The sequence below is a fragment of the Falco punctatus genome (assembly GCF_963210335.1).
Source record: "Falco punctatus genome assembly, chromosome: 3".
Lineage (NCBI taxonomy): Eukaryota > Metazoa > Chordata > Aves > Falconiformes > Falconidae > Falco > Falco punctatus.
The window spans coordinates 110,172,671-110,195,766 of record NC_137582.1 but is presented as its reverse complement, the minus strand read 5'-3'; the positions used below and the strand labels follow the sequence as shown (position 1 = coordinate 110,195,766).

Genomic DNA, 23,096 nt, shown 5'->3' with positions numbered 1-23,096 from the left:
ACCTTGCCTACCCCATCCCACCGACCAGACAACACTAGACCTTGCTGGCTGGAGCAGTGACCTCCCTGGGTGGACGTTCTTCTGGTGTGCAACCTCTAGCCCATACGTGTGGGGAGGTGGATCAATGGATCGCTGGATGAGGGATGGATGGATGCTGCTTGGGAAGCCCTGAGCATCCAGTGGGGACCGTGAGAGTGGAGAGAGATCTAAAAGTCCTCTTGGGGTTTGTTTTTGTCAAGAAGGTTGCTTCTAAAAGGGCTGTGGTTGCAAAGGGAGCTTGTGGAGAAGGTCTCTGGCACCAGCACGCACCCGCTGTCATCTCAGGCTGTGTCTGGGGGTGGGCAAGGACCGGTACTGGCATTCCCAGTCCCCAGGCGGGGCAGGGGCTGCGCTCAGGGATGCTCAGTGCTGTGGGGTGTGTGGGCTCAAGGTTTCCAGCCCCACTTTCTGGTGTCAGCGTACCACGCTTCCCGGCTAGGACACGTGCTAGCTGTCAGGGCATCCTGAACACCTTTCTCCCCGCTTTTTCCCCAAACCTTGGCAGCAGGGACACGTGCTGGTTCACTGAAAGGTGCAAGACAGAGCACGAGCTGGTCTGGGAGCCAGGCAGCTGCCGGGACTCCAAGCAACCTGGGTGTCAGTGGGGAATTGTGGCTCCCCTTTTCCCTATGGAAGCTTGGCTGGCGCATCGCTGACCCCTCCCCGAGTCCGCAGCCGCTCCTGGCTGGTTTCCCCCCTGCAGCAGCCGCAGAGGGAGAAGCAAATCTCTCCCCAGGGCTCTTGAGCTCTTGGGGTAAAGCCCCCCTACTCCAGGGGCCGGAGGAGGGACGGCCGGTGTTTGCCTACGAGGTGCGGCCGCTGCGCCACGATTCAAACTGGTAGTGCAGCTTCACGGTGCTGTGCCCTCCCCTCCGCGGTGCTGGATGCTTTCCGGACACGTCCACCAGCAGGCAGGTGATGATGGCTGGACCGATCCCGTCCCGACCGGGGATGGCTCTGCTTGCACAACCGGTGGGGTAAGGCGCGGTGAGTCAAGGCGAGAGCCTCTTCTCGCTCGCCGTGTTTTGGGGAGCAGCCGGGAGGGTGAGAAAACCTGCGGGGACAGGGATGGGCTTGGGCAAGAGCCGCAGCTCTGCAGGACGGAGCCGGTGGCGGCCGTGCTCGTGCGCTCCTCTGAAAGATTTGATGCTTGGAGAAGCGAGAAAGTCGCACGGGTTTTGTTGTTGCCGAGAGCAGAGTTCAGGCGGGGAGGTGGGCTGTGCTTCTGGCGACTCCAGCCTGGTTCGGGGAGGTGCAGGAAGCAAACTGCCTTGTTTTGGGGTTGTTTCCCCATTTTTCCCCCTCCTGCAAACGCTGCGGACAGTGCTGGGGAAAAGCCTTTGTGCGAGGCACCCCCTGGCCCTCTCCTTTGTTCTGCCCTTGTGAAGGGCGGCACACGCCGCTCCTCGCCCTCCTGCTCCTGGCTTCGGTTAACTGGGAATCGACGCTTTTCGCAGGGTTTGACGCCAGCAGTGGGGCGATCTGACGTCTCCCTCCCTCCCAGGCCCTTGGCAAGCTTTTTTCATTTTGCTTCCTGGTATAAACCATCCCCTGGGCTTGTTCCCTCCCCCCCTCCTCAACCCAAAACTTATCACTTGGAGCGGCACCGGTTGCGTTTGGGGAGCTGGCTACTCCCTGGGTCACTTGGCGAGGTGGAGACCCCAGCCCTGGTTGTCATCAAAACCAGGGGATGGTTTTAATTAATTGCTTTTGTCACCTGCAGACGAGCTTTGGGGTCGGACTGGGGAGCGGCAGGAATCCAGCTGGGGTGGCTTTTCCAGCAGAGGATGGCTGCGCGGGCTCCCATCCAGCGTGGAAATCGTTAAGCCGGTCTGGGTGCTCTCCTGGAAACCTGCGCCCAGCCCAGCCAGGAAATTATTTACCGGCTCCAGGGTGGGAACTGGCTCCTGGGTTGGCGTTTGTGCCACGTGTTGTCTCCCCCGCTGCTGCTTTAAAATCCCAGAGTTGGGACACCACAGTTTATAATCCGTCGTGAATTTAGGGGATAAGCGGGTTCAACTTCATGGCACGGAGGGGGGCGATTAAAATCGCACCTGGGACGATTACGGCGATGCTTTCGGCAATCCCCATCGTCTCCCAGGCTGGGTGTCGGGGTGCAGTGGAGACCGGCAGGAACTGGAGGTGCTGGGACATGGTTAAAACTGGCAAATGCAAATTTTGTGGCCACGTCCTCGGTCCAGGGGGAGACACAAGGAGCAAACAAGCATGAAAAGTGGCTGGGAGAGCTCTCCCTGCGCTTGACCTGGCTCCGCACCAGCCCTGCTCCCTTCCCCCGGCCGCTAAGCTGCTGTGCTTTTCTGCCAGCTTTTCTGCCCGGGTTCCTTTGCCATGGTTCGCGTGACCGTCACGTGCCACAGGAGGGTGACAGGGCAGTGCCGGGGTGCCCCGTGCCCACAGCATCCCCCTGCGTGGCCGAGGTGGCCCTGAGCCGCATTGCTGGGAGCCAGGGTGGATGGCAGGGGGGGGACACTGAGCCTGGCCACCTCCTGGGACTTATCCAGGGATATCATCGCTGCAGCTGGGAGCCTGTCACTGTGGCATCTCCTGAATAACCCCTCGGATCAGCTCCCCTTTTATTTTTTTTCTCCTGTTTTTTCCCTTTGCAGACAGCAGCAGGCTGCTGGGGAGCCAGCGGCCGGGCTACGGGACGCTGCAGCGAGACACCGATAAGTCCCGCATGGTAGGTCTGAGGGCTTCACCGCGGGGAGGAGGGCACGCTGGCACCGGCTTGGCACAAAACCCATCTATTGTCCGCGCCACCGGCACGAGGTGGTGGTTTTCCAACCCCAGATCTACTTGCTTGTCACCTGCCTGGTGTTAAATCAGGCCGGGAGGCTGAGGGCTTTCACCAGTTCAGGATGTCGATGCTTGCTGATCTTAATTTCAGTTTGGTTTATGAGTAAGCATTTCCGTAAAGGTGATCTCCTTTCTTGCAGGAGGTCACAGGCTACCAGACCGAGATGTGGCGGGTGGCCCTGTGCCACGCTTGCTCCGTGCTGACGGCCGGGCTGCTCCTGCTCCTCTTCCACTGGAAGCCGAGCCTGGAGGTGCAGGCGAAGTGCAAGCCCTGCGCCCTCGGCCAGGCCGACTGGGTCATCATCAGGGTAAGGCCGTGGAGACATCCAAGGGTCTGGGCTTGGGCTCTGCCACCGGCTTCCCGGGAGGGCCCTGGGCACATTCTTTGCTGCTTGTCCCCCTCGCTGTGTCTGATACCTCCTTTCATCCAGTAATGAGCTACCCCAGAGCCAAGTTACTGCAGGGATAGTTATTATTCCCACGATAATTTCGCACTTTCCCCTTCCCTAGCAGCCAGCCCAGCTTCCGTGTCACTTTATTGTGGGGATGGGTGGCTGGGGACTCCCTGCCTGCCTGCGGAGCTGGGGGCGGGCACGAGGGGAGCTCCCCATTCCCTGCTGCTCAGACCCGCGCCTGTGTCACAGGACCGATTCGGACAGTGCTTCACCACCCGCGTGCGCACGGAGGCTCTGGGCGAGGGCAGGTGAGCCGGGCTCACGGCCCCGCGGCGATGCCGGTGTCACATCTGCGTGTGGCTGCCAGGGAGGGGGTGGATGGGCGAGGGACAGAGCCTCGGGTTTTCCACCCCGAGCAGCCTGGAGCATCACCCTGGGGCCAGGCTGGAGGACCGGAGGAGCAGCATCGCCATCGGCGTGTCGGATGAGGAGGAGAGCCGGGACACCATCCGGCTCCATGAGAAGGAAGAGGTAACGCTCGTGACCCTTCCCACCTCCCACCACCCTTCCCACCTCCGCCCCCTCAATCCTCTCCCTTGGCGTGGGCTGCCCTCGTGTCCCGCTCACACCTGGGTTTTTCCTTCCTGCTCCGCTCAGAACAACCACCTGCGGTACTATCTCTTCGAGGGCATGCGCTACATCTGGATCGAACGGCGGCAGGCATTCTGCAAAGTCAGGTATTCCTCTGCCCCCCCCTGCCCCAGCCGACGTCTGGGCATCTCTCTGCTGCTCTCCTTGGCCCCTGCACCCCCTCAAAATCACCCTGACCTGGCTGGAAGTCACATAACCACACTGGAGCTCCTCTCTGCTCTCCCTTGGAGCCCATCCCCGGGGTGTTGGGCTGGGGATGCTGTGCTGCCTTTCCCCCGCCCCCCAGTTGTCAATGTTGCCCATCTTTGTAGGCAGAGGAAACTGGGCAAAGTGGTTTGGCAGCTGTCCCGTGCTGGATGGTCCTCAGCATGCTGTGCCGCTTGCGGCTCTCCGAACTGTGCCCCTTTTGTTCCCGCTCCTTGGCACCCGCAAGCTGCGGCAGAGGCTGAGGAACAAGATACTCTCCCAAAGTGGTGGTTTTTTTGTCTCCAAGGACTTGGACATGGTGTTTGTTCCTCTGGGCCAGGCTCCTGCTGATGTTGACTCCTTTCCTCTGTCTTTCTTTCCCCTTGTGCTTGCCAGCCTCTTGGATGAAGGTTGGACCTGCGCAGATCTCCACCTCTCCCAAGCTGGGCTCAACCAGCAAGACCACAACACCAGGTAGGGATCTACCAGCGTTGTGGGACACCTGGGGAACACAGACGAGGCTTTTCTAGGGGCCAGAAAATCCCGACACCTGTTTTTTTCTTGCACTCAGACCTCTAAATAGAGGACAGCTAGGTGGGCTGGGCTGTCCTGGCTTGGCTTCTCCACATAACGGGGCTCCCGCGGGGGTCTGGGCAGCGTGGGGGTTCCTCGAGCTGGAAACGCAGCTTTTCCCTAGCGTGCCTTTGCTCCTCCTTTGCTTTTCTCTCCCCTTTGCAGAAGGAAGATCTACGGACCAAACCTCATCGAGGTGCCGGTCAAGTCCTACGCGAGGCTGTTGGTGGAGGAGGTGTGTATCCACGGGGCCGTGCGTCGAAAGGGCAAGTTGTCCCAGGGCAGATCCTTCCCCTGCTCCGTGTCCCTCACTGCACATGCTTTGTGGGCCCTTTGCGGTGGGGAGGAGAGGGCTTCAGGAGAGGCAGCTTGGGCAGCGACCAGAGAAGGCAGAGCTGGTACAGCTGTGGAAGGGACCCATCCCACCTCTTGGCTCAGGCAGGAACATCCCCAGGTAGTTGCAGAGGTGGCTGAGCATCCCCAGGAGTACTGACCGCAAGCAAAGCCGGGGAGCATGGTGGGGTTTGTAAGAAGTCAGTTGGCTGATACCCCCCCCCGCCCGCCCAGGGAAGGAACAGCTTCTCTGCATAAGCAGTTGTTCCTCAAAGAGCCTGGAGGTCTCGTGATGGGCTGGACGAAGCTCTCCCTGCCCCAGACCTACTCACGCTCCTTGTTCCCTTCCAGGTGCTCAATCCCTTCTACATCTTCCAAGTGTTCAGCATCGTGCTGTGGGTCTGCGACGCCTATTACTACTATGCCGCCTGCATCTTCCTCATCTCCACCATCTCCTTAGGGCTGTCCCTCTACGAGACGAGGAAGGTGAGTGGTGGGCTTACCTGGGACAAGGAGCTCTAATGAAATAGCTCATTTCCTGATGCTGTTTGACCTCTGCTGATGTTGAACTCGCTCTGAGCCCAGCTGGGTGAGGACATCCCGTACTCCCAGCAGTGGGGCAGGTCTCCTTGTCCTTCATCTCAGTCCCGAGCCTTCGAGACCTGTTCTATGGTGCTTCGCCGTGCTTTTTGAGCTGCCCTTGGGTGGCTGCTAACTGCTCCCTCCCTTGCAGCAAAGTGTCACGCTGCAAAATATGGCCAAGATGTCAGTGGGTGTCCGAGTCCGCCATCCCAGCGGAGGTGAGTGCGATGCCCACGATGAGCCAGGGTTCCTGGTATAAAGCTGCTCGGGACGGTGCCGGGATGACGTGTCTGAGCACAGCCGTGACTTTTCCAGAGGAGATGGTGGTGAGCTCAGCGGAGCTGGTGCCGGGTGACTGCATCAGCCTCCCCACGGACGGGATGCTGGTCCCTTGCGATGCTGCGCTGCTGACGGGCGAGTGCATGGTCAACGAGAGCATGCTGACGGGTGAGAGCCCCAGCTTCTGCTGGGGGCTTGGGGGGAGAGGACGAGCCTTGTGTCTCGGTGACCCTACGGCAGCCCCTTCCCATCCAGGCTGGTTGGCTCCTGACCCCCTCAGGGTGATAAACCTGGCTCCGGGATGTTCCTCACCACAGGGGAGAGCGTGCCGGTGATGAAGACCCCTCTCCCAGCTGGTAGCCGGGCAGCCAGCCCTGTCTATTCCCCCGAGGAGCACCGGCGGCACACCTTGTTCTGCGGGACGCAGGTCATCCAAGCCAAGTCCTACGTGGGCAGCGAAGTGCTGGCCGTGGTGACCCGCACAGGTAATGGATGGAGGGGAAAAGCCTGGATTAAGCCGCGTCCTTTGGAGCGGCGCCTTTGCGTGTGCTTACCTTCTGTTCCTCTCCCTCAGGGTTTTGCACGGCCAAAGGGGATCTCATTAGCTCCATCCTCTACCCCAAACCCGTGAGCTTCAAGTTCTACAAGGATGCTGTGAAGTTCGTCCTGTTCCTCTCCATCCTGGGTATGTCTGAGCACGGAGGCACGGCCGGGGGCTGCCCAACTCCTCTTAAACGGTTGAGCCCACCCTGCAGCTGCTTTGCTTTGTAACCCAGCCCCTTCTCCCTCCCGCACAGCTTTTATCGGCACACTGTACAGCATCCTCATCTTGGTTAAAAACCAGGTAGGGTTGTTGGAGCTGGTGAATCCTTGAGCGCAGGCTGACGCTGGGACCGTCAGCCGATGAGGGTGGGGATGAGTGGGGGCTATCAGGATGCCCACCCTCTTCCTCCTCGCCTGCCAGGTCCCCGTGGGGCAAATCATCATCCGTGCTCTTGACCTCGTCACTGTCATCGTGCCCCCGGCTCTCCCGGCTGCGATGACGGTGGGCACCATCTATGCCCAGAACAGGCTGAAGAAGCAGGGCATCTTCTGCATCAGCCCTCCCCGTATCAACCTCTGCGGGAAGATCCGCCTGGTCTGCTTCGACAAGGTGAGTCTCGGGCAGCGCCATGGGACCACGGTGTCCAGCTCGGGGGGGCTGGCTGGGACCCACCGTGCTCTCCCCGCAGACGGGAACTCTGACCGAGGAAGGTCTGGATGTCTGGGGGGTGGTCCCGCTGGAGAGCAACCACTTCATGCCCATCGTCCACGAGCCCCGCTGCCTGCCCGCTGGCCCCTTGCTCTACTCCCTGGCCGCCTGCCACACCGTCTCGCTGCTGCGGGCGCAGCCCATTGGGGACCCTGTGGACCTCAAGATGGTGGAGTCCACCGGCTGGGTAAGACAAGCGGTGGGCAAAGTTGCTTATCTTTAAAGAGGGAGGTGGGACACACCTTGTTCTGGCAGGAGAGGGGGTGTTTGAAACCACCCGGGGGGGGGATGGGGCTTGGGGGCTTGCGTGGCAGGGCTTTGCCATCTCGACGTCTCCTTGGTTCCAGCGCCTGGAGATGATGGAGGAGGGGGAAGGTGAGCTGCCTGCCTTCCAGCAGTTTGGGATGAAGGTCTTGGCTGTGATGAAGCCTCCGCCCGAGGAAGAACAGCCACGAGACACGGTAGGTCCTGCAGAGCAGAGTGGCTCAGGTTGCCCAGGTCGCTGGGTCTGCACCCCCACAGCGCTGCTGTGCTTCACAGCCCCTGCAGAGGTTGCACCTCCCAGGAAGGCTCCTGCCTGGCCCCGACACCCGCTCCCTCTCCTCCACAGAAGCACCAGTCACCCGTGGGGATCCTCCGGCGTTTCCCCTTCTCCTCTTCCCTGCAGAGGATGAGCGTCCTGGTGAAGCTGCCCGGCGAAGCCTCAGCCCACCTCTACACCAAGGGGGCACCGGAGATGGTGGCCAGCCTCTGCAGGAAGGAAACTGGTATGCACTGGGGGAAGCGCTGGGGAACAGTGGTTTGCTGGGAAGCAGCCGGTCCGGCTGCTCCATCATCCGTCTGCATCCCTGCGGCTCACCCCACGGGGAATTGTCCTCGGTGATGCTGCTGGGCAGTTCCCAGAGGCACAGGGCTTTGGATCAGCTCCAGCCACCTGTGGGGAGGAAAATCGAAGGCGGGGAAGGGGGTTGGAATCTGGGTGAGAATCCAAAGCCCTTGGGGATCTCGAGCAGCCAAGGTTCGTTCAGGAATTATTTTGACCTCGCTTTTCCCCTGGCGGCTGGCAGTGCCCGTGGATTTCTCCCAGATGCTGCGGCACTACACCACGGATGGTTTCCGGGTCTTGGGTCTGGCTTGCAAAACCCTGAGCGCGGTGACCACCTTTGAGGAGGCCCTGCAGCTCCCCAGGTTGGTGCCAACAACTTCTTTTCTCTGTTGAGACCTTGCTTGTTCCAAGCGTTTCATGGGATGTTTTGCTGCCCTGCAGCCTTGCCCCATCCTAGCAGCCTGCGAGGGATTAAACCCTCACCCCCACTAAAGCAATTCCTGGCTACCCCCCGATGGATCTGTAGCTGTTTACACCAATTGTTTCTCTCTGCCTTGCGTTGAAGATGGTGTTGACCGGCTCGTTGTATCCCACCAGGGACTCGGTGGAGAGCAGCCTGACCTTCCTGGGGTTCCTCGTCATGAAAAACGTCCTCAAGCCGGAGTCTGCGCCTGTGATTCACCTCCTGAGGAATGCCAGCGTCCGCCCCGTCATGGTGACAGGTGACCCTGCGGAGGGGAACAGGGATGCTGAGCTTGGGGAAGGGATGGGACACGGACAACCCTTGACGTTCTGCAAGGGGTGAAGGGTTTCTCCGCCAGAAATCGGTGGCCTGAAGCAGCCAGGAGGCACGGCAAGGACTCCCGGAGCCTGGATGTGTGCATCCCTGCTCCTTGTTTGCATTGCCCTGCCAGCAGGCTCACGGCAGGCGGGGTGTGCAAGGGTGCAGGCTGCTTTTTCGTGGATGCAGCGTGAACCCACAGACCCGAGGTGGGCAACTTAAACAGCAAAACCGCTCATGGTTTCACCGCTGCTGATAGAAATGTCAAACCTCGTGAGCACCCTGAGCTGCCCAGCTAACGGGGGGGACGTAGGAGCCACCTTCGGGTGTTCTGCAGCAAGGGAAGCAGCGCTGCCGGGGTTTGAAGCTGCTGCCTTTCTTTGGAGGAGGGAAGAAATGAGATTTTGGAGCTGTCCCCCAAAACACAGGGAAGGAAACGGACCCCTAGTGTGGCTGTGGTGGCTGGGAGGGGGGGATGCAGCAGGTTTGAGCTGCTCTTGGCTTGCAGCCGTGTGAGACCCCAGCCCCACCGCCTCTTTCTGCCAGGAGACAACATGCTGACGGCCATGAACGTGGCCAAGAGCTGCCGCATGGTGGAGCCGAAAGAGCGGGTGGTCTTTGTCAACGCCTCCCCACCCAGCCACGACAGACCCGCCGCGCTCAAGTTCATCCTCGCCGAGCACTCCCAGGGCGAGGAGCAGCCGGTGAGTCCCAGGGCAGCGTTTCTGGGGGGGTTGTAGAGCCCCAAGCTGCCGGTCACCTTGCAGGACTCTTTTTTTTCCCGGCATCATTGCCCTTGGAGGCAGCTATGGGTGTGATTCTGCCCCTTATTAACTGCCTGCTGTAGGGAAAGATCACTTGCTCCTCTTCCTCCCCGGGAGCACGTCAGGCTGGAGCTGATGCTCCAAACACCCTCGTTGGATGCAGCCCAGCACCGTGTTGCTCAAGTTCTGCTCCAGGTTTGGCACGAAGGGCTTGGCCACACAAGCCTTTTATCCCAAACACCATCATTTATATGCTTGAAACTGAGTTTGAAGGGCCAGCGCTTCACCTCCTGCCCCGCCTGGGTTGAGGACGCCGGTCCAGGGACTGAGCAGGGACCTGAGCGTGAGCCAAAGCCCCGCTGCAGGGAACACCGGCGTTTTCCTTGGCAGGGTCCGCAGCAGCAGGACGGCTGCTCCCCCCAGCCCTGCCACTTCGCCCTGAACGGCAAATCCTTCGCCGTGCTTTGCGAGCACTTCGCCGACCTGCTGCCGAAGGTGAGTGGCGGCAGGCAAGCCTCTGGCAGTGTTGACCTCACCAGGGTTTCATCTTGCAGCCTCGGAGCTCCAAAATAAAACGCCCTGAGAGGGGTTTTTCGTTGGTGCAAGGTGCCCTCTGCCCTGCTGAGCTGGCAAAACTTAAAATAACCCGGCTCCTCCTGGGTGCACGGAGATGCGGGGTGCTGCCGTGCTTAATTACCTAATGTACTTCTGCATCTTTGTATTAAAAGGGGTTTAGTGATGAAGTTGGATTCAGATATAGACTAAAAAGCAGCTAGTCAGTTATAACTTTTGAGAGATTGATGTTTGAGTTACATTTCAGTAAATGATGGCTAAAGACATCGTACTAGGAACACCCGCAATGTTTGTATTACGTAGTTCTACAGAAAGTTACAGAATTGTTTGGGTTCTTTGTAGTCTACCGAATTGGTCAAACACGAGCAAAAGTTGTCAGAACACAGGTAATTTTTGTTCGATTCCAGATACGGAATGAAAATTTTGCATTTAAAATTTTGGTGAATGCTTTCAGAAATTAATAGATAACAGTACTAAACCGATGTCTCTGAAGTCACGTATTCATCATACTGCATAGTAGGATGCTCAGGCTTTACTACATGCTAGCCTTTTGTTGGGATTGTGTACTTGTTGTACAATACCGTGTTGTATTTTACCAACGGGTTTTAGTGATGAAGCGTACAGCTGCTCTTCGTGTAAGTGCTTGTGACTTGTAAGACGTTAACCTGACGTGGGGAATCATTAGGAGCCTTCCCTCTGCAGATCCTCATCCGAGCCACCGTGTTCGCCCGCATGTTGCCTGACCAGAAGACTCAGCTGGTGTGCAGCCTGCAGGAGCTCAAGTAAGCGACTGCAGCCCCCAGGGATGGAGGGCAGAGGGGGGCAAGGGGGTTCACCCTCCGCCCAGAGGCCTCTCTTGTGTGCCGGAGCTGTGGGATTGCATCCTGCCCTCTCCCAGCTGCGGGGTGATCCTAAACCCGGGGGTGTGACACTGAAAACCCCGGGCTTTTTCCCCCCTCATCCTGTGGTGAAATATGGGACCCCTTCTCGCTGCAGCTACTGCGTGGGGATGTGTGGGGACGGGGCCAATGACTGCGGGGCGCTGAAGGCGGCCGACGTGGGCATCTCGCTGTCGGAGGCGGAGGCGTCGGTGGCCTCGCCGTTCACCTCCCGTGTGGCAAACATCGAGTGCGTGCCCACCGTCATACGGTGAGCGCTGGGAGCCTCTTGGGGGTGGGGGGACGGACACCCCGGGGGGGCTCGTCAGTGCCTCTGTCCCTTCTTTGGGACAACTGGTGGAGGGGGTGTCGTGGCTGAGTGAGTCTCGTGCTCTCTGCAGGGAGGGCAGGTGCTCGCTGGTCACCTCCTTCGGCGTCTTTAAGTACATGGCCCTGTACAGCCTGGTGCAGTTCGTGTCCGTCCTGCTGCTCTACACGGTGAGTCCCACCGTGTCCCAAATGCCCGGGGTGCTCAGGGAGGGATGCCTTTGGGTCCCCTTGTCGCGGCTGGATTTTAATCTGTCCCTTTCCTAGCCCCTGCACTGAGCGCTGGTGGTTTCTCCTCTGCAGATCAACACCAACCTGAGCGATTTCCAGTTCCTCTTCTTCGACCTGATCATCACCACCACCGTGGCGGTGCTGATGGGTCGCACCGGTCCTGCCCAGGAGCTGGGAGTGGAGCGTCCCCAAGGGACGTTGATCAGCGTCCTCGTGCTGGGCAGCCTGCTCCTTCAAACGGCTCTGCTCATCACCGTGCAGGTCCTCAGCTACTTCATCACTGTCTCACAGAGCTGGTAAGGAACCCGGCTTCGTGTGGGTTTAGTGAGGGGCATGGCGCGGAGGATCGCGACGGAGCCCCAGTGCTTGTCCTTGGTTTTGGCCAACGCCAGCTGGCATCAGGGATGCATCCAGCCACCTTGCAGCGAACGGTGCCCGTGCGCTCGTGGAGAGCAAGGGGCTGGTGTGTAGACCCTCTCCTTGCCTCTCGCTTCATCTGACCCTCTGCCTTCTCCTCTGCCTGGCTCAGGTACGTGCCGCTGAACAGCACGGTGACGGCTCCCCAGAACCTGCCCAACTACGAGAACACAGTCCTCTTCTGTGTCACGGGCTTCCAGTACCTCATCCTGGCCGTCGCCATGTCCAAGGGGTACCCGTTTCGGGAGCCGCTCTATACCAACGGTGAGGATGATGCTGGCCACGGGGATGAAGAGAGCCATCAAATTTGCATCCTCCTCCTCAACCCTCTTCTTGCATCCTCCTCCTCAACCCTCTTCCTTCTCACCCTCAGTGCTGTTCTTGGTAGTCCTCATCCTCCTTTTTGGCCTCATGATATGGTTGACCCTCTACCCGCTGGGCTTCCCCAAAACCCTGCTGAAGCTGCAGGGCATCGATGACTTGAATTTCAAGCTGCTGCTGCTGGGGGTTGCTGCCCTCAACTTCTTCGCTGCCTTCGTGCTGGAGGTAAGGGTGGGCATGCGAGGGATGCGTGTTGTCCTTTTGGCTCTGCCCAGGCAACCCCTTTTCCAGGAGCTGTGGGCGCGGAGGGAGCAGGGCTCACCTTGGCATCACCTTTGCCTTCTCCTTGTGGTCCTCAACCTCCTCAAAACCCGTTCTCCCCTCCCTATCTTTGCTGCAGACCGCCCTGGACCACGGCTTGCTCAGCTGCCTCCGCAAACTGCGCCGAAAGAAGGTGTCCAAGAAGCTTTTCAAGAGGCTGGAGAAGGAGCTGAGCCAGCAGCAGCCATCCTGGCCGCCCCTTAACGAACCCCTCTTTGCTACACCCAAGATGTCCATTGCTGTGAGATAGCACGCGTCGGGCTGTCGCCCTGCCTGCCGGCCCCTGGACGCTGTTGTTTATTTATTGCTCCTGGGAAATGGAGGGGCAGGTTCCCGCGGGGAGACCCTCAGCATCGCAGCTGTGAATCCCCACGTGCTGGTCCCGCAGCCGTGGCTGAGAGGAGGAGAAGGCGGAGAAGGAAACGGTGGGGGGGGGAGAAGGTGAAGAGGAAAAGGAGAAATGATCCAGCTCAGCTCTTCCTCCTGCTGCTGCCCTTGGACCCGTTTCCCCGTGCTGGGCACCGGTACCGTTTCGCAGGGGGGTACTGCCTCCTTTTTCTTCTCCTGGCTGGTCAGAACCCCCGAGAAGAGGGTCCCTGATCTTCTCCTGGCAAGGGCACCCGTCCCAGCCTCGCATCCCTGCTCACTGTGAAAAAAAAACCCCTCCGCCTCCCCCCGTGACCACCCTAGATGTGTAGGGACTGTTTACAAACTGCCCCGTCCCCGACTTGCCAAGGATGCTGCTCAGTCCCCAGCACCTGGGGACCAGCCACGGGCACCCTCTCTGTTTGGGGTGCTCCTGCCAGAGCACTTCTGCTTTCGGACGGGAACTTGTAGCATTAAAAAAAAAAAAAACAAAACAAAACAAAAAAAACCACAACAAAACTCCCACAAATCTCTTTATTTTTTAACTGTACTCCGGTGCATCGAGGTGTAAGCGCAGTCGGGGGGATGACGTATGGCTTTTGGTTTCCTTCTGGTTCTGTCATGAGCATTGTCTAATAAATTAACACTATTTTCTTGACCGCTTGCTTGTGCTGCCTGGCGTGGATGGAGCGCTCAGGGCAGGATGGCAGTGATGGAGTGAGTGTCGGATGGAGCAGGGGAGCAGGTCAGGGAGGTTTTAGGGTCACCTCGTTTCTCTGGAAGCTGGGAAGATGCTTTCCTCGATGCCCGAAAGCAGAGAGTGAACTCCAGGACGGCACCGCTGGGATTTCAGCAGCCCAAACTGAGCATCAGCGAGTAAACAATCCCTGAGCCTGTTTCCAGCTAGAATTTCCTAGAAAATAATAGTAATTGCTGGAAAAACCCAGGTGTCCTCGCCAAGACTGCAAAACCTCACTCCTTCAAGGGATGAAAAGCCAGTAGATGGAGACGCCGTATCCCGAGTGGGGAAGAGCTGATCCCTGGGGAAGGGGGGATGCTCTGCATCACCTTCCCAGGGGTTTCTTTCGCCTGCTTGCTAGCCTGGCTCTTGGATGGAAGGCTGCTTCTTGCAGGGACTCGCCTGCATGGAAAGTCTAAACCCCTCCGAGCGCCAGCGGCGCCTCTCTGCCCTCCGGGAGCTGGGGATTAGATCAGGAAATGAGGCACAAGCAGAGGTAAGAGGTTTCCTGAAATCTTAGCCAAGGCTTGAGTTATTAAACCAGCCTTCCTGAGCTTAAGAAAAAAAAAAAAAAAAACCAAAACCCAAAAAAAACACCATACAACCCTTGGAGATTTTTGCTTGGCAATTTTAAAAGCAAAAGGGACCCAGGTGCAAGGGACCTGCTTGCACCTCGTTTTTTCCCCCCTGCACCGGGGTGTTTTCTTTGGCTGGGGTTTTGCAGGGTGTTCCCCGCCTCGGGGGGGGGTGTTTGCAAAGTCCATTTAATTATTAACAGGCGGCTCCTGCCTTTAGCTAGAGGTTAGCAGGGCTGGGGCAGAGGACAATGCGGCGTTGCAGGGCAGGCACAAGCTTTGGGGAAGCGGCTGTTCGAGGGGCTTGGAGTCGTTTGGAGGGTTTTCTCCATCCTTCAGACTGGAAAACCAGGCTCCATATGAGACGGGAGCACCTTAAAAAAGCCCTCTGCCATCCCTCCCAGTCTGAAACTGTGTTTTTCTCCTTGTTTTTAGACCAGTGAGACCCCCTCGGTGAATTTTGGACCAAAAGTGGCTGCAGAAGTGTCCATACCCTGGCACAACGCTTCGTGGGCTTGGTCCAATGGGTGCAATCCTGCCCTATGGGTGAAAAATCACAGTCTCCTCCCCATTGCTGATCCCCATTCCCACGCACGCCGCCAGCCGTCTCCAGAGAGCTTCTCCCTCCATCCCAGCCCTCGAGCACCCACCATTTGCTCTGTTGCTGGGTTTGAAGATGCTTAAAATCTGCAGGTTTTTATCCCCCAGGGCCAGGCTTGGTGTCATTGCTGGGCTCGGGGGGGTTTAGGGGAGCATCCCCTCGCCGGGATGCAGCCGGCATCCTGCATCCTCTGGGATGTCACCGGCAAGCCAGGAGAAAGAGGGCCCCATGGCCAGCAGTGCTCGCTCCAGCATCCTCAGCTTGGGTTGGAAAAAGGGGATTTTTTTAATTTTTCTTTTTCTTTTTTTTTTTTTTTTTTTTTTTTACCCCCCCTCTATCCTGGGATAAAGCTTTAAATCTGCTGCGGGGTTGCAGCATCCTCGCAGCTCTGGGGGAAGATGGAGCGCTAATGCCAAGCTTGGAGCCAGGAGGGGTGATTGGGGGTCCCAGCATCCCAAATTTTGGGGTTTTATCTCGGTTTCCCTAAGAGCAGCCGAGATCACAGAGCAATGCCCTGACACGATCCTTTCATCTCACCCTCCAGCAGCACAAAACTCAACCGAAACCACACGGGCGTGCTTGGGGCTGCACAAAATCCTCCTCCCTCCTTGCTTTTATGATTTAAAATTCATCGGGCTGAGGGGGAGGGGGGGGAAAGAAAGAAAAAAACCCCAAAACAACTAGCCCTGACGAGCGTTGCATCAATACGCGCTTATTGATTTATTTTAATGACTTGTTATTTTTTCCCCCAGCAGGCAGGGGAGGAGGAAGGGGCCGGCTCAGGTGTGGCATTAGGACCCAGCGGAGCCCCCATGTTGGAGGTAGGAGGTTTTTTGGGTTTTTGTGTGGTTTTTTTCTTTTTTTTAACTCTCATTTCGGAGTTTTTGAAAGCAGAGAGAAGAGACCAAGGCGGTGGGAAAGGGCAGAAGCAGCACTAACACCCAGAGCGGTAAGGACCAGGCGAGAGAGACCCCCCACCCCAGCCCCCTGCATCAGGCAGGGATGCTGCCCCCCCCCCCAAAAAAAAAGCAAATGGGGCTGAACCCCAACTTTGGGGCTTTGCAAAGTCGCCTTAAAACCTCCACGGGTCGGGGCAGGCAAGCTCGCAAAAGCTGGTTTCAACCTTTTAATCTCATAAAAAGAAAAGGCACCTTATTTTTGGGGTGCTGAAGAGCTAGCGGCCGCGGGGGGGGCCCATCTTTGCAGCCTGACAGCTGTTGTAGTTGGTTTTTAACCACTTCAAAAAGTCTAAAAATACCCTAACGTCTGAAGGAAGCTCTACTTTTTTTTTCCTCCTGGAAAGAGACTGTAGGAAAAAGGGATATTTTCATATTTCTATTTATTTTGCGACCCTGGGGGTGGGGGTGGGGGTGGAGCGGGACCCTTGTGAAAATGTGATGTGTGAGAATGGGGATGGGGGAAAAAAGTTTTTTACCTTTGGTCAAGGGCCAAAAAAAATTTGAATCCTTTCATATTCCCTTTGTTCTCCCACTCTCTGGCAACTGGAGAGCTTACAGAAAAAAAAAAAAAAAAAAAAAAAAAAAAAGGAGAAAAAAAAAGAAAAGAAAGGAAAAAGAAAAAAAAAGCTGGGGGAGGGGGGAAAGGCTGGGGGAAGGTGGGGTTTAGCAGAATGAAAGAGAGAGACTGTGGTGTTCTTTCTTCGGGGTTGATTGTTCCCAGATGTGCAGTTGCAAAAACATCTGGCGCGGTTGGAGTCGCCGGACCCCTGCACGGAGGGGAGAGGAGCTGTGAGGAGGGGGGGCACCCAGCATCCCTCCCCAGCATCCCCCCGGCTTGCTTTGGGAGAGCCAAAGGTGGGGAAGGAGGAGGCTGGAGGTGGCCCCCTCCCCTCCTGGCAGAGTTTGGGTCTGGGGGGGGTGTGGGGTGACCCTCGGCATCGCTCCCAGCTGGGGCTGGAGGTGGCGGCGGCCGCGCCGGTGGCCGTCGAGGAGAACTTTGGCAAATGCCATCGGGGGAAGACGTGACCCGGCTGTCCCCGTTCCCCGGCCAAACCCTGCGAGCGAGCTCCAAGCTCTCCGGCTTCGGGGGGAACCAGACCTCGGGAGAAGCCTTGTGAGCTGCTTTGGTGTGAAAAAACTGGGGCTGGCAGGGCGGGTTAACCCCGAGCCGTGCGACCACGTCCTTAGGACTGCTGGAGCCATGGGAGGACGCGTGGGACGCCGCTGGAGGTGGGCATCCCTGTGCCCCCCAGCCTTACCCCGAGCCCTCCCGGGTGGGATACAGGCGCCCGGTCGGGGTGATGTGGGGCAGCGGGACGTCAGCATCCCGGAATCCGGAGAAGTGCCAAAGGTCGGGATAGGCGTCTTACAGCCCCTGTCTGGCACCTCGAGGTAGCCCCAGTCCCCTGCACAGCCCTGGCCTGGCCAGGACCCAGCTGCTGTCCCCAAGCCAAGGTCTGCCAGCAGCCGCCAAGGCTCCATGAAGCCTCCCAGCCCCTTGCCAAGCGCCCGCCGAGCCCCGAGCCGCACACTGATCTCGCTCATCCCTGCACAATCCCTTTTATCCCAAGACACGTTTGGCCTCGGTTAAACCTGGGCCTGGGGCTTCCTTCGCCGTGGGAAGCAGAGGGGGCTCACGGGGAGCCGGGTCCCACCAAGGCGGGTTGGAGATGGAGTGCTGCTGGTGCTTCCTTGGGACCACTGAGCGCTGACTGCCAGCCGAGCTCGCTGATCTGATCCCAGCTCAGGTAAGGAGCAACCTTCTGGCTTTCCCAAAGCTGGGAAAGGTCTGGCAGGCAGTTGTCAACATCTCCAGTGCCTGCGAGCCTGGGGGTGGAGGAGGATGTGGTGCCTAGAAGATGCAGCCCTTTGCTGGTGGTGAGGACATGGTACTCAGAAGGGGCTGCACTTTGGTGATGGGGCAAGATATGGTCCCCAGAAGATGCTATGCTTTGGTGATCTTGAGGGCATGGTGGTTAGAAGGTGCAACGCTATGGGAATGGTGCAGGATATGGGCTCTGGAAGGTGCTGTGCATTGGTGGTGGTGCAGGACATGGTCCCTAGAAGGTCCTGTGCCTTGATGGTGGTGAGGACATGGTGGCTCGAAGGTGCTGTGCTTTGATCATGGTGAGGATGTGGCCAGAAGGTGCCGTGCTTCAGTGATGGTGAGGGCATGGTGGCCAGAAGATGCTGTGCTTCAGTGATGGTGAGGGCATGGTGGCCAGAAGATGCTGTGCTTTGGTGATGGTGGGGGCATGGTGGCCAGAAGATGCTGTGCTTTGGTGATGGTAAGGATGTGGTGGCCAGAAGGTGCCGTGCTTTGGTGATGGTGAGGATGTGGTGGCCAGAAGGTGCCGTGCTTTGGTGATGGTGAGGATGTGGTGGCCAGAAGGTGCCGTGCTTTGGTGATGGTGAGGATGTGGTGGCCAGAAGGTGCCGTGCTTTGGTGATGGTGAGGATGTGGTGGCCAGAAGGTGCCGTGCTTTGGTGATGGTGAGGATGTGGTGGCCAGAAGATGCTGTGCTTTGGTGATGGTGAGGATGTGGTGGCCAGAAGGTGCCGTGCTTTGGTGATGGTGAGGATGTGGTGGCCAGAAGGTGCCGTGCTTTGGTGATGGTGAGGATGTGGTGGCCAGAAGATGCCGTGCTTTGGTGATGGTGAGGACGTGGTGGCCAGAAGGTGCCGTGCTTTGGTGATGGTGAGGACGTGGTGGCCAGAAGGTGCCGTGCTTTGGTGATGGTGAAGACGTGGTGACCAGAAGGTGCCGTGCTTTGGTGATGGTGAGGACGTGGCGGCCAGAAGGTGGGAGCTGGGGTGGGTGCCTGGGTGCCTGCTGGTACTGATGCATCCAGCTTGTCTCCCCCATGCCTCAGTGTCCCCGCTCCGGCCGCGGTGCTGGGAGGAGTTCCCCATCCTCACGGCATCTCGGTGCACCAGGAAAGCCGATGTGCTTTATCCCTGACAGCCAAATGCGTTCGGTTGGGTTTCGAAGGATTTTTTTGGGAGAATCCGGGGGTGGGTGGGCGTCCCCTCAATTTTCCCCCTGGAGCTTGGCTTGGGATAAGGAGAGCAGCTGGGGAGCCTCGAGCTGCCAAACCCCAGCACCCAGCACAGGATTTTTCTTAAAAGCTCTTTTTCCCTCCCCAAATCTCCACATCCCCTTGGATTTAGGGGATGCCCAAGCAAAGGCAGCCGCCACCGACAGCAGGGACCCCCAAAATAAGCCCTTTGCTGAGGAGCAGGGCTGAAAATCCCAGGAAGGGAGCCCCGAATCTCCAGCTCATGGGTCTGTTGTCACCGGGAGGGGTCCAGATGTCTCCCCCCATGGTGGTGATTCAGACATCCCGGCATTTCTTATCCCCCCTCCTGCCCGCGGGATATTTCAGGGCTTAGTCCTCGCAATTCCCCTGGGAGCACGTGGTCAGGGCTGGAAGCCCAGCCTGCCTTTTTGGGGGAAAGTTTCTTTATTTTTTAGGGTTTGGTGGTTTTTTGGAGCCAGTCCTTGGGGGCATCTCAGGCAGAGATGCGGGGAGGGGGCCTGAGAGGAGCTGTGGTTGGGGATGGGGAACGGAGGGGTCTGGGGGTCCGTATCCCTCCCCTCCACTAACCCCTCTGTGCTTCCCTCCACCCCATCCAGACTCCTCCGGCTGCATCCCGGCCCGCGCTGCTCCTCCATCGCTGCTGTCAGGATGAGAGCGGTGGGGCTCTTCTTGCTGTGTCTGCCAGGTGAGTGCCCCATCCCCAGGGGTCCCCAAGGTAAGGTGGTACCCCAGGAAACCCCAAGAGCCGGCTGCCCCCTCAGTGATGCTTGGGTGCCTGCATCCCCTGGGGCAACCATCGCCTTGCCACCTCTTACACCCCAAAATTAACCCAGAGCCCTGGTGTAGCCTCGTATTTAGGCTGGGACTGACTTGAGGTTGGGGGGCACAGAGGCTGCGTGGGGTCTGGCACCAAGGGGGTCTCCTCCTTTGAGGGGACATTGAGGTGGCACCATGGGGTGGCAGAAAATAGGCACCTCAGGGCCAGGACAGCATCCAAAAAAGTTGTATTTGTAACCCCCACGAGGGGGCTGGCAAAAGGCAGGATGGAAACGAGGAGGGAGGTGACGGACCTGGGAGCCTGGAGCCAGGAAAACTTTGGGTGAAACCAGCTCCACACAAAGGCTAGTGAGCAGATGGAAAACATTAAGCAGGCGAGGCCGAGGGAGCCCGGGGAAGTGGGGGCAGTGCAGGGGGTAGTGGGCAGAAAAGATAAGTCCCATCCTGGCATCATTCCCAGCGATGCTTTCCTGGTGGATGCTGCCTGTTGCGAGGATGCGGAGGGATGTGGTGGATGGATGGATGGATGACAGGGCATCACGGTGTGTCCTGGGGATGGGTCTCTGCCGTGCCTGGGGGGCTGGGGGTGACCTGCTCCCCCCTCTAAAGCATTCTGCCTGTGTGATTGCATCAACTCCTGCACGCTGGCCTTGGAACCCCATTTTGCCCCTGGATCTATGGCAGGATTAGCTCCCAGGGTGTCTGCAAGGGATGCAGGGACTGCCATGGTCCCCCAGGGTGTCAGGAGCATCACGAGGGTCAGCTGGATGGTGGTCCCTGCTCCAAGTAGGGTCGTGGTACCCAGGTGCCACAAGACAGCAGGATCACCCGGGATCATCCCCAACTGCACCTGGATAACGTAGGAATCCTGGGCTGGTGCTGGCTCCCTGCCGGCAAGCATCCCACTTTTCTGTCCCTCATCTTCTCCGGGCGCTGTGCCCCTGGGGACAACTGGGGGATGGTATTTTGGGGGTTGATGTGAAGCTGGCAAGGCAGAGGCAGAGCGGGGAACCCCGAATCCCTGGGCTGGGGGTGGCCGTGCCTCTCCTGGTGATGCTTCTCCCCTGTGTCTGTCTCCCCAGCAGCGCTCCTGGTCCAGGGACAGTACAGCAGGTTTGAAGGCATCACCTACCCTGAGCCGGTGCAATATTCCCAGTACGACCAGCAGGCAGGTTAGAGCACCCTGAACTGGGAAAGGCTTCGCCCCCTCTTTTTCCTTTCTTTTTTGCTTTCTCTGGCCCAACACACGTGGGTCTGATGCCTCTTTCTGTTTCAACACTCTTTGCTCCATCCTTTTCCTCCTGCCCCTTAAATTCCCAACCTCCTCCTCCCACCTTCCCATCTCCTACCTTGCGCACGTGCCTCCCCATTCCTCACACTGCCAATTACATATTAAGCCTTTTTAAGCTTTAAAACCCAAACCCTGGTGGGATGTTGCCCAGGTTCATTGCTGGAGTGGCTGCGGTGGGGTTGTCCCATCTGCAAAATCCTGGGGAGCTCATTGCCCGGTCCTGGGGTGTGCTTCTTCCCTAAAACTCATCCTCAGCCTCTGCTCTGTTTTCTCTTTTATTCCCCAGAAATTCAGGATTATTATGACTATCACGGTAAGTGGTTCCCCTGCAGGATGCCAGGATGAGGGAGGCGGGGGGGCAGGTTTTTGGGGTGTGCCTGCACTCTCTGTCTCTTCACAGATGTCACCCCCCGTGCCCCCGAGGAGCAGTTTCGGTACCAGTCCCAGCAGCAATCCCAGCAGGAAATAGTGCCGGCCCCGACCCCAGGTGGGTGGCAGCTGCCAGCCCCCTCCCCATCCCAGGGGATCTCCATCCCTCCCCTGCACCCTTAGCCTGGCTGTGCTCCCCTCCGGAGCAGCTTCACACGTGCCAGCATGAGGATGCTCCAGCCCTAAAACCCAGGGAAAGGGCAGCCAGATGCTTTTGCTCCATCCCTAAATTTGCTCCCCCCATCAGCTGCTGCCCCCGAGACCGAGCCCACAGAGCCAGGACCCCTTGGTGAGTGCTTATTCCCCTCCTCGGTCCTGGGAAGGGGGGGTTCATCCTCCCTCGTAGCCCAGCTAGGGGAGGATGTGCTGCCACGCTCACACCTGGGGTGAAAATTAGAAGCTGGGGGCGGGTGGGGGGGAAGGCGCCGAGCTGCTCTGAAGCCCATCCCCAGGGCATCAGGCCCCTGCTCTGGATCCCTCAGAAACCCGCTGCCTTTTGGCCTTGCAGACTGCCGGGAGGAGCAGTACCCCTGCACCAGGCTCTACTCCGTGCACAAGCCCTGCAAGCAGTGCCTGAACGAGATCTGCTTTTACAGGTGAGCAGGGGTGGGGGGCAAAACTTCCCTGACCCCCCCTTTCATATTTCAGGGACCCCCTTCTGCTTTTGCACCACCCCCCCACACCTTTTTTATCCCCCCCGCCCCATCCAGCCTCCGCCGGGTTTACGTGATCAACAAGGAGATCTGTGTCCGCACTGTGTGCGCCCACGAAGAGCTGCTGCGAGGTAAGGGCTGGGGGGGTGCACCCCACATCGGGGGTGTCCCCACCCAGGTCACCCCTTTTCCCACGGGGGGGGGGGAGGAAAAAAAATCCCAGCCACCACCCGAAGTTGCTTCAGGCATCGCTCCACAACCAGTGGACTGAACTGGGGTGCCATTCTGGGGGGCTGAGCCACCCCCCTGCAGCACCGTGAAACCCCCGTCCCCACTGGGGGTGTCCCTCCCTCCTCCTCCCTGTTTTTCCTACATCCACGGATTCTTTCTTTCCTGCTGTCCCCGCAGCCGATCTCTGCCGCGACAAGTTTTCCAAGTGCGGGGTGATGGCCACCAGCGGGCTTTGCCAAACCGTGGTCGCATCCTGCGCCCGCAGCTGCGGCGGGTGCTGAGCTCGAGGGGAACCCCCCTTCGCCAGCCGCATCCCGGGATCCCAACCCCTTCCCATCTCCTCTCCTGGGTACCCATCCCGCTCCGGATCCTCACCGTGGTGCTAAAGAAACTGTGCATGAAAGAGCATAAAAAAAAAAAAAGTCCATTTTTTGTGCACATAATAATTAAAAAAAAGGGGGGGGGATTATTTTTATTACTTTCGTTATTATATTGTAAAAGGGGAGCGGTGCGAGCCCCCGCTGCCCCATTTTCTACGTAGAGTATCCAAGAGATAAAGCGTAAGGGTCGCTGCGGCTCCCGACTCATTTTTTTTTGGGGGGGGGGGAGGGGGTTTTATTTTTGGAGGGGGGTGTCTGGTTCTTTGGGGGGGTGTCTGATTTTGGGGGGGGGCTTTCTGCCTTTTTTGGGGGAGCGGGTTCTGATTTTTTGGGGAGGACTTCTGATTTCTTGGAGGGGGGGCTGATTTTTGTGGGAGGGTCTAATTTGGAGGGGGCTTTTTGCCTTTTGGGGGGATGACGTTCTGATTTTTTGATGGATTTGTGATTTTTTTGGGGGAAGACTTCTGATTTCTTTGGGGAGGGTCTAATTTCTTGGGGGGGGTTCTGA

The 23,096-nt window shown here is 58.3% G+C and overlaps 2 protein-coding genes across 11 annotated transcripts; both read left to right on the top strand.

The window, feature by feature from the left end:
- Positions 1-705: 705 nt before the first annotated feature.
- On the top strand, positions 706-13,570 carry ATP13A2 (ATPase cation transporting 13A2). Of its 4 annotated transcripts, none has more exons than XM_080379629.1 (29): positions 706-1,026; positions 2,667-2,740; positions 2,997-3,164; positions 3,501-3,559; positions 3,671-3,782; positions 3,909-3,988; positions 4,485-4,562; positions 4,827-4,896; positions 5,346-5,480; positions 5,728-5,794; positions 5,892-6,023; positions 6,173-6,340; positions 6,430-6,540; positions 6,653-6,699; positions 6,820-7,008; positions 7,088-7,294; positions 7,455-7,568; positions 7,718-7,874; positions 8,175-8,295; positions 8,531-8,655; positions 9,261-9,418; positions 9,869-9,973; positions 10,754-10,833; positions 11,048-11,200; positions 11,331-11,427; positions 11,560-11,783; positions 12,017-12,168; positions 12,278-12,450; positions 12,626-13,570. In XM_080379629.1, exons 1-29 carry the CDS (start codon positions 924-926, stop codon positions 12,794-12,796), a joined length of 3,630 nt encoding a protein of 1,209 aa, XP_080235755.1. In that variant the 5' UTR covers positions 706-923; the 3' UTR covers positions 12,797-13,570. The 4 variants fall into 4 exon arrangements, with proteins under 4 accessions (XP_080235755.1, XP_080235754.1, XP_080235756.1 ...); XM_080379628.1 differs by having other exon boundaries at positions 5,877-6,023; XM_080379630.1 differs by having other exon boundaries at positions 1,010-1,026; positions 1,763-2,740; positions 5,877-6,023.
- A 152-nt stretch (positions 13,571-13,722) lies between these two features.
- Positions 13,723-22,785, top strand: MFAP2 (microfibril associated protein 2). 7 transcript variants are annotated; one of them, XM_080379647.1, is made up of 11 exons: positions 13,723-14,147; positions 14,662-14,919; positions 15,580-15,648; positions 19,424-19,512; positions 20,690-20,776; positions 21,182-21,208; positions 21,296-21,382; positions 21,572-21,613; positions 21,833-21,920; positions 22,035-22,108; positions 22,386-22,785. In XM_080379647.1, exons 4-11 carry the CDS (start codon positions 19,476-19,478, stop codon positions 22,487-22,489), a joined length of 546 nt encoding a protein of 181 aa, XP_080235773.1. In that variant the 5' UTR covers positions 13,723-14,147; positions 14,662-14,919; positions 15,580-15,648; positions 19,424-19,475; the 3' UTR covers positions 22,490-22,785. The 7 variants fall into 7 exon arrangements, with proteins under 7 accessions (XP_080235773.1, XP_080235769.1, XP_080235772.1 ...); XM_080379643.1 differs by having other exon boundaries at positions 20,687-20,776; XM_080379646.1 differs by having other exon boundaries at positions 15,580-15,776.
- The last annotated feature ends 311 nt before the right edge of the window (positions 22,786-23,096 follow it).